The sequence below is a fragment of the Nyctereutes procyonoides genome, unplaced genomic scaffold (assembly GCF_905146905.1).
Source record: "Nyctereutes procyonoides isolate TBG_1078 unplaced genomic scaffold, NYPRO_anot_genome, whole genome shotgun sequence".
Classification (NCBI taxonomy): Eukaryota; Metazoa; Chordata; class Mammalia; order Carnivora; family Canidae; genus Nyctereutes; species Nyctereutes procyonoides.
Genome location: NW_026575146.1, coordinates 1,600,222 through 1,609,480, shown reverse-complemented (window position 1 = coordinate 1,609,480; position 9,259 = coordinate 1,600,222). Strand labels below are relative to the sequence as shown.

Below are 9,259 nucleotides of genomic sequence, written 5' to 3'. Positions count from 1 at the left end.
TACATAGCACTGCTCAGTTGTGTGACAGTCTTGAGAACAGTGGTTGAATCTGAATGCTGTGTGCTGTGTGTGAGGTACACGTGCAGAATCCTCACGAGCGTGTGCTGCTTTTGACACCTGATTAAGAGAAATGTGTCATTTGCCTTTAATCTTCATGGTGTGAATTTCAGAGCTTCAACTTTCAGACTACCACGGGTGAGAGTCAAAATCTGGCCAGAGAGGATTCCCCTCTGAGTGGTATTAACATGGACCACATTTTTAAATCCTGGAGTGCCCTTGGAGGAAGGCACCTGAAGGGTTTAAAAACACATAAATTAGGCTCCTGGCCCTTTAGAATACCATTGTCCTGATGATGTGATAGGATCTAGTTTTAAAAATAAGGCTATAAATGCATAGGTATTTTAAGATTCCAGTGGGTTCTGTACAGAGGCCAGTATGTAGTTGCCATAAATGTATAAGTATTGAGTGCCTACTGTGTGCACCGATTTTGTTGCAGAGCCTTCCTGTTTTGCAACGAGCCTCTTGTATGTACGCGGTAATTCTTCTTACCCGAGCACTGAAAGCAGCGTTTGCTGAAGTTCCCCCACAGTGAGGCTGTGATGACAGTGAATGCAAACCGAGACACATACAGCAGATGAGTATTTGAAGACAGTGGAGCTACCAGATGATTGAAATGACAGGAATTAGGTGGGATTACTGTGGTGGACCACACTGAAGATGTCTTAAGCAATTAATTTAGGAGCTGGTGGTTCTGAGCAAGGGAAACAACTTGCCCAGTGAACGGTGTGAAGTGAGGCCTAAACGGGAAGCAGTGTGCTTTTGCAAGAACTGCCTGCCCCACCACGGCCGCCAGCTTGTGGCGCCTCTCTGGCCTGAAGCAGAGGTCTAAAACAGAATGGAAGGGATGCTAGATGGTGGGGGATGCTTTCGGCTTTTTGTCTATAATTTTCACAACAGGCAGCATTCCCTTCCATGTCCCTCCATTGCAACACAAGCACCGTTTTATTGGCAGAGGTCGGAGAAAATAACTTGCTTAACTAGAAAAGAGAATGTGGGTCCCAGTACGGCAGGCGGGGGAAACAGGTGGAAACAGCAGAAGGCTAGAAAAGATGATTTGGCCAGGCTTGATGTGCGCAGTGACCCCTGAGGGATTCTGAGATCATGGCCATGACCCAGGTGCCACCCTTGGCGCTGCCTGAAGCACAGACTGAAAACCTGTGGTTTCGTGGCTTGTGAGGCAAGAGGAGAAGTTGAGGGGAGGAAACCAGTTGTTGAAGTAATTTCAGCTATAAGCTGATCATGTTCTAGATCAGGACTGTTGCATGAGTGAGGGATCGATTAAAAGGGGAAGAATTGGGTGCCAGACAAAGGAGAGTCAGAAAATTCAGAGGAACAGCAGCTGGTAAAATGTGAAAAGTGGTATTATTGCTCAAGGAGAGGTTGGTTGACCTGTGCCTTTCTCCTGTGTAGTCAGGAGTAGGACCCTCCAGAGTTGTTAACTTGGCATTGATCTGTCCATGGGTGATAAATGGAATTGAATCAGATCACAATCTTCCACAAAGAAAGAGAGAGGCATGAATAGAAAATCCAGGGCACAACTCCAGGGGTGTATTCACTAGCACCGGACCGAATAGAAAATAGCTTAAATGCCACGTCTATAAATCATTCCCCCTCACATTTATTCCTGATGATGTATCTGTGGATATCTGGTATTAGAATGGGGTGGTTTGCCCTCTAATGAGGCTTGGAAACCCCGTCTGCAATGTATTTCAATACAGTGGAACCTGGGGCCACCGCATCCTCTCCCATCTCAGATGCCCACGTACTGGCTCCTGGCCCTCCACATTGTACCATTTTACATATCCCTGTGCATGTTAGCTCTCATGTCCTGGAGGGAAAGGGTGGAGCTTCCTTTTCTTTCTATCCCCTGCATGTAGTCAGCTACTTTATATATATATATTTTTTAAGGGAGCAAGCCAGGAGATACAAGGTTTTGCTTTATTTTTAAGAAAATGGCAGTTTGGCTCAAATCATCTTTGTATTTTTGAACTGGCTTCTAAAACAGCTGCTACTGTGTAGACCCCTTACCAATTCTAACTCTAGAAAGGGATCTGGAATGGACAATATAGGGTAGAAGTTTGGGTGAAAGGTATGATTAGTACACTTTTGACTTAAATCCTTTTCTTACAGAATGAGTTGTTAGAAATTCTTTTGTATCCAAAGCCACAAGTTCAATTGCATCTCAGAGGCGTGCAGCCCTGTCTCCAGTTCTTCATGATCCAGCCTACTTCCTGGAGGTCACTGGTAATTTCATTGGCAATTCAAAAGGACTTTTTCTAGAAGGGCTAAGCTGCTTCAACAGTTGAGAGTTTTTCTTTGAGCTTCCGGGATAAGCCTTTGTCATCTTGTTGATTTGAAATTTCAAAATACCTGTTTTATATTTGTAAAGCACAAATCAGTTCTGGAAAACCATCAGAGTTCCATTTCTGTTTTAGTTCCACTGATTTCCTAAAATCTAAACTCTGTGGGTTTTTAAAGATGCAGTGATATGAGGAGATCCTAAGTTCATCATTCTTAAAACTTTAAAAAGGTTCATTTTAATAAGTAAGCGCATCATATACGACGCCAAGTCCTGCATGTTTCCTTCCAAAACAACATCCATAATTACAGCTTGTGGCTTGTAAGTACAACATAGTTTGCTTCACGTCCATTTTGACAGTTAACTCTTTTAGGTATTCTGTCTTCGGGGCCTCTGGAGCCAGGGGCTGCACACCTCTGAGATAACTGATAGAAAAGCACTAAATAGAAGAATCAAGACTTCAGCATGAGGCTCAGACTTGGGGCACAGATGGCGGCTGACGTTCTGGGTCCAACTGAACACTCTCTGAGGTTAAGGATAGACTTCAGTGTTCTTTCTGTGGCCTAAACTTTTTGCCTCAGTCAATAAAGACCAAGCAGGAATTGTACTTAGGAACAATGACCTAAAATCTGGGAAGGGGACACAAGGTGGGTAAGGGGTTGTGTGTAGAAGGTAAATTGGGTCACTTTTTGGGAAAGCACTGAATTTTCAAAACTATAGAATACCCATTTTGACCCCTTCTTGAAAAATCACATATTTTTAAATGTATTTGTTTAGAAATCTTCATGTAGATGAGGAAAATACATTTTTCAGGTATGAAAATTGTACTAGACCTTTAGTAGTGCCTATTTTTTTTTAATTATAAAGTTACGTATTTGTAGAATATGGAAAATACAGAAAAGCTATTTTTAAATGAAAATCTTTTATGCCAGCATCTAGAGAAAACTTTTAACATTTTCCTATCATTCCTACACATTTGACTATTAAAACAAAATTGAGTCTATTACGAAATGTTTCCTTCTGCTCCTAGGCACATGGCTACCCATTCGCCCCAGAAATCTCACCAGTGTGCTCACTGTGAGAAGACATTCAACCGGAAAGACCACCTAAAAAACCACCTCCAAACTCATGACCCCAACAAAATGGCCTTTGGGTGTGAGGAGTGTGGGAAGAAGTACAACACCATGCTGGGCTACAAGAGGCACCTGGCCCTCCATGCGGCCAGCAGCGGCGACCTTACCTGTGGGGTCTGTGCCCTGGAGCTAGGGAGCACAGAGGTGCTGCTGGACCACCTCAAAGCCCACGCTGAAGAGAAGCCCCCCAGCGGAACCAAGGAAAAGAAGCACCAGTGCGACCACTGTGAGAGATGCTTCTACACCCGGAAAGACGTGCGGCGCCACCTGGTGGTCCACACAGGCTGCAAGGACTTCCTGTGCCAGTTCTGTGCCCAGCGATTTGGGCGCAAAGACCACCTCACGCGACATACCAAGAAGACACACTCACAGGAGCTGATGAAAGAGAGTCTTCAGTCTGGAGACCTTCTGAGCACCTTCCACTCCATCTCTCCCCAATTTCAATTGAAGGCTGCCCCGTTGTCTCCTTACCCTTTAGGAGCTCCTGCACAGAACGGGCTTGCAAGTAGCTTGCCAGGTGAGGTACACAGCCACCCCCACAACCCCTCGGATCAAACCTCCCAGCCTGTACAACCGCTGCCAGAGCCCCTCGCCCCCCTCCACCCCGTAACATCTCCCAGCTCTCCTCCCCCACCCCTCCAGAATCACAAGTACAACACCAGTTCTACCTCATACTCTCCACTTGCAAGCCTGCCCCTCAAAACAGATACTAAAGGATTTTGCAATATCAATTTGCTTGAGGACTTGCCTCTGCAAGAGCCTCAGTCACCTCACAAGCTCACCCCAGGTTTTGATCTGGCTAAGGGAAGTGCTGGTAAAGTAAACCTGCCCAAGGAGCTACCTGCGGATGCTGTGAACCTAACAATACCTGCCTCTTTGGACATTTCCCCCCTCTTGGGCTTCTGGCAGCTGCCCCCACCTGCTACCCAAAATGCTTTTGGGAATAGCACTCTCACCCTGGGGCCTGGGGAGTCTCTGCCCCACAGGTTAGGCTGTCTGGGGCAACAACAACAAGACCCCTCACTAGCCATGAGCACCATGAGCCTGGGCCAGCTCCCTCTTCCTCCCATCCCCCATGTTTTCCCAGCTGGCACTGGCTCTGCCATCCTGCCTCATTTCCATCATGCATTCAGATGACTGGTTTTTAAAGCGTACTTTTCTTATTCTGGAAGGTGTTTTAAGAAGCATTTTAAACATCAGTTATACTACAAGGAAAGATACAGAAAGCAGGACTGGGGATATGGATTATTCAGTGATGATGACTGGCTTGAGACGAGAGAGTTCTCGAACTGCATGTATTGTGCCAATCTGTCCTGAGTGTTCATGCTTTGTACCAAATTTAATAAGCAAGTATTCTTTAATGGAACTGCAAATATCGTCATAACCGACATCCAAACGAGGGCTGCTATATATAGGTGTTTGTCAAATTGAATTTAATCGTAAGCCATGATCATAATGTTAACTAATTTTATGTGGCACTGCCTAGTAAGGGAACTATGGAAAGTTTGGATTTCTCCAAGATGGGAGAATTTTTAAAATAAGAAAATAACCTTTATATTGCATATTATAACTAGGCTGTGTATTTCTTTTCAGGGATTTTTCTACCTTCAGGGTTGGATGTAGTTTAGTTACTATTGCCATAGCCAACCTGTAGTTTTACAGAAACAATTTCTTGTGGAATAATAGACGTCTCCATTTTAAAAAAGCATTTTAAATGTAGTTTGAATATTTTCCACAAGATGCTACAATGTGAGTTATCACTTCATTTATCTTAAAGACTAAACTGGCTGTCAGTTACATCTGACAGAAAAAAAAATCACTGTGTAACCAGGTTAAGTGGTAAAATAATCCAGGCGTCAGTCAAAAAAAGCATTTTGCTGACTTTAATATTGATTATATTTTTTAACAGGAATTTAAGAAAATATTACTGGAATTTTAAAATATATATATATATTAAACAAGAATTTCTTTGCTGTCTGGCTTAAAATACTACTCTGCTTAAGTATTATTTTTAATCACCAATAAATGCATTTTAAATTCATCATTTAAGTCAAATATTAGTTTTATTCAAAAAGGTTAACATTTGCAATGTAACTATAATCTATGTCTTGAATTTGGTATCTAATGAGTTTTAAAAACATAAAACCTAACCTTTTTTTTTAAGCTCCTTTGTCTTTTGTGTTTAGAGGCTTTCTATATGAAGATATATCTTACATATAATAAACTCTACAAATCCTGCATACTTGACTTGACTGATTTTTGCATACAACTGCACCTAAGTGACCTTGCAGATGGAGATCTAGAACATTGCCTGCTCCCTCCCCAGCTCCCTCATGCCCCCTCCTGGTCATTACTTCCCCCACAGAAACTACTGTTCTGACTTCTTTTCAGCCTCTATTAGGAACTACCTTTTTGAGTAAATTAAGATTTAAGGCAGAAGCTCATACACTTAAGTTCCTAGCACTATTTATTTCTAAAACTTACTGATACAACTCTTGGATCTTCCCATAATAGTATGTCATTTATTTCTGATGTATGTGTCAGACTACTGGCTACTGGCGTTTAGTCTACCCTGGACTACGATGTTCCAGTTTTACAGTGGTCCTTACCATTACTTTCTAGTGCAAATTAGAAATTTATTCCTTATTGGGATTTCTTCAGGAAGTAGTATGAGCCCTTGAATCTGACCATCCTGTTTGTTTTACCTCTTATAAGGGTGGGGGTAGTTGGTGAGAAGGAAGCTTGGAGTACCTCTGCCCATCAAAGAAGCCTATTGGCCAGTGTGAGAAACCCTGACCCACAGCCCTTACCAATGAGCTCAGGACCATGAAGGGCAGCAGACAAGTGGCCCAGGGCTTGGCTGTAGTATATGAAACTGGCCTGGGAGAGCCTTAAAGTACAATTTAATCTGGGAGCAGGAAATGAGACCAAGGAATAAAGTTTACCTCTTCAGTAGCAATCCACTGGGATGCTGACCTCCATTCCTATATCCGCTGTCATCCCTCAGAGAAGGCCATCTGCCAGAGCCTGGAGAGAGAGAGTACTGGCTCGCCTTAGCAGATCTCCCAAGATCCATTTATAGAAGTTCCCACAAATACTTTTATATGGCTTAGTAGTCTTCAGTCCGTTGCAGGACACATAACCTGATTTCCCTGAGCATAAACAGCTTTAGGTCCCAAAAATGTTGATCATATGGGTTTCAGGTGCTGTGTTTGCTGCACTACAAGTGGGAGTAGGTTGGGATTCTCCTACTTGAATTTAGACAGGAAAAATAGCTTAACTCATGAAATTCTCTGAGGTCAAGAAAAAACTTGAAGTTCATACATGAAAAAACATGAATTAAGTATAAAGAACTCTACAAAAAGAGTTTATTCACCCTGAGGAAGGCAACCAGAAAGAAGGAACACCTCCCAACAGAGCCATATAAAACCAATGGTGGGATGAGCAGCTGACTTCTGATTTGGCCGTGATAAATAAATAGCCTGAGTCCTCTTAAGAGTATCCTTCCCACAGGGTAGAAAGGTTATTGGAACTTGTCCCTCCATGGCAGTGTTTTCCCCAAAACTGTGTGCACTGGTGTGAGACCATTCTTCATGGTATACAGATGGACACTTAACTAGGAGTACTTAGTGATTAATTAGAAGCAAATAGCAAAACAAAGATTTCAGATTATGCAGACTGAAGCTAGGTAAAACACGATTTTCCTAGTAAGCAAATAATGCTACTAAATAAAACGTTTCCAAAAGACTGTTTTACTAAAAGGTTCTAACATCAAAGCGACATTTCTTTAAAAACCTATTAAATGTAATTAAAAATAAAGTCAACCACTGTCATACAGGTTGATGTGTTGTTTAATATCATTTTGAAAATTTTAAAAGGAGTATTGAAGAAAAGGTGAATCTCATTTTTACTTGTTCTCCATGATGTCTCAAGAATAATCATGGGCTTATTCCAATTTCCTCTCCCCTTAGGTGGCGTTCCTGGGTGCACAGCTGTCCAGGTTGATGAGTTAAAGGGAGACAGTCTGAAAACAAACAAAAGGGCATTTACTTTAGAACTTCACTGAGGATGTTAAATAATATAGGCATCTTTACATTTTTAATTGTTCTAACAAACAATTCACAGTATCAAGAAAAAAGTCTCCATAGCAGCCCTATTCATTATCAATCTCTGGGAACTGTCGCTTTTGGGGGAAATGTGTTTGGGAAAAGGGACTCGGTGGTAGCCTTCCAGAGGAAAATGAGGACTTATTCCCCTTTCCTGTTACGTCGAGTCAGAAGCTGAATATCATTTTCAGACTATATGTTTAACAAAAGAGTATGTTTCAAGAGCACACATTCTATTAAACCAAATGAAGGATCACCCAAATTTCTCTTTGGTTTGCCTGCTATGGATTTGTTCTCTTAAAGGCTTACTAACTGTATCTTGCACATTCAATGGTCAGGAACACCTGGATTTGAAGTTAATTTTTGTTTTTTTCCTACCTGGACTCTAGGAGTTAATCTTTTTTAGAAGATTTAGTAAATCCTTGTCTGAGTTTTGCTCCAGAAGCAGGGTCCACTGCTAATCCTTTGCAGACATAAACAGATTTGTTATTATGTGAAAGCAAACATTAGCAAGAAAAAAAAAAGGAATGATTATGAAATCCTCACACTGGATTCAAAAGTCTCTCTTCCTTTTTGTTTTGTTCTGTTTTGTTTTGTAGCTATAGACAAGTATACTCAGTCTCCTATCCTGGGCCAAATAATAAGGAAAATAGTGACCATCTCAGGCATCTTCTCTCCTCTGCCCCTAGCCCTTCGCGTACTCAAGGATGAGCCCTTTGGACCAGCACCTCGAGTGGCCCACCATTTAAACAAATTGACTCTCACCACCTCTCCCCACTGCTGTCCTGGCTTTTGAAATGTTCCCTAAGTATATCATGTCTTTACAGTTCTTTGCCTGCTCTCATTCCAGAAAGGGTTTGATAAGCCTTATAGAAGCATGAGATGCCTTTCCTCCCAGGAGTTATTTACATAGCGATGGACTCATTCCACAAACAGGATTCTTTTCCTTTGTGCCCAGCAGCAGTATTAGATATGAGGATGAAGGAGTTTATAGATATAAGCATGCCATGCCACAATCTGTTTTGTACCACGTGGTATGGGACAGGAGTCTCAGAGAAATCTTTTTTTTTTTTTTTTTGTAAAATGAAACAATTGCCCTCTGTTCTAGAGCTCTCCATTCTATTTAGTGTTTTATGAAGGGGGGAGTCACCAAACATCCCAAGGAAATTGTCAATCAAACTATCAAAAGACACAGGAATAGAACTTTCAGTGTTCATTTTACCGAAAGATCTATAAGTTTTATGTCTTCCAAAGAATCAGCAACTGACCCTTTGATAGTCTTTACATTTGTTACATAATTAAACTAGCCAAGAAGGCGATGCTAGTATGGGCAAGATGCTTAGCTTCATCAGATCTACTGGCTCCAGAAATAAAAGCAGAGCCCACCTCAATAAAGTTGTACAATGCACTTCACTAAACACATAATTTAACGTAGCTCTAGAACCCAGAACTAGATTTTTGTAGGGCTCTTAGTCTTCCTGTATAAAAGTACTGCAGGAGCTGCTGCTTGGCAGGGCCTTCTCGGGAGATCAGTCACTTTGCTATCCAAACCCTGGAGAACACAGCCACTAGTTAGACCTACTGACTAGGTTATAAAGTCACTTTCCACCTGAACATCAGAATCTTTGTGAGAATGAAGGAAGATCTAACCTTACTCCAAA

At 41.9% G+C, this 9,259-nt stretch overlaps 2 protein-coding genes across 17 annotated transcripts in view; one reads left to right on the top strand and one right to left on the bottom strand.

The window, feature by feature from the left end:
* Positions 1 to 5,732, top strand: part of PLAGL1 (PLAG1 like zinc finger 1) — a 112,116-nt gene extending 106,384 nt beyond the window's left edge. For 13 of the 16 annotated variants that reach the window (XM_055311666.1, XM_055311664.1, XM_055311668.1 and 10 more), the window contains one exon: positions 3,390 to 5,732. In XM_055311666.1, the coding sequence (XP_055167641.1) occupies positions 3,390 to 4,629 (1,240 nt within the window). In that variant the 3' untranslated portion in view covers positions 4,630 to 5,732. Of the gene's footprint in view, positions 1 to 496; positions 2,305 to 2,732; positions 3,007 to 3,389 lie in introns of those variants that run through there. The other 3 variants (XM_055311671.1, XM_055311672.1, XM_055311673.1) reach the window with 3 other exon arrangements.
* A 1,593-nt stretch (positions 5,733 to 7,325) lies between these two features.
* ZC2HC1B (zinc finger C2HC-type containing 1B) overlaps positions 7,326 to 9,259 on the bottom strand; it is a 42,744-nt gene continuing 40,810 nt past the window's right edge. The window contains exons 7-8 of the mRNA XM_055311656.1: positions 7,977 to 8,061; positions 7,326 to 7,516 (exon numbers count right to left, since the gene is read on the bottom strand). Coding sequence (XP_055167631.1) covers positions 7,991 to 8,061 — 71 coding nt within the window. The 3' untranslated portion in view covers positions 7,326 to 7,516; positions 7,977 to 7,990. The remainder of the gene's footprint in view (positions 7,517 to 7,976; positions 8,062 to 9,259) is intronic.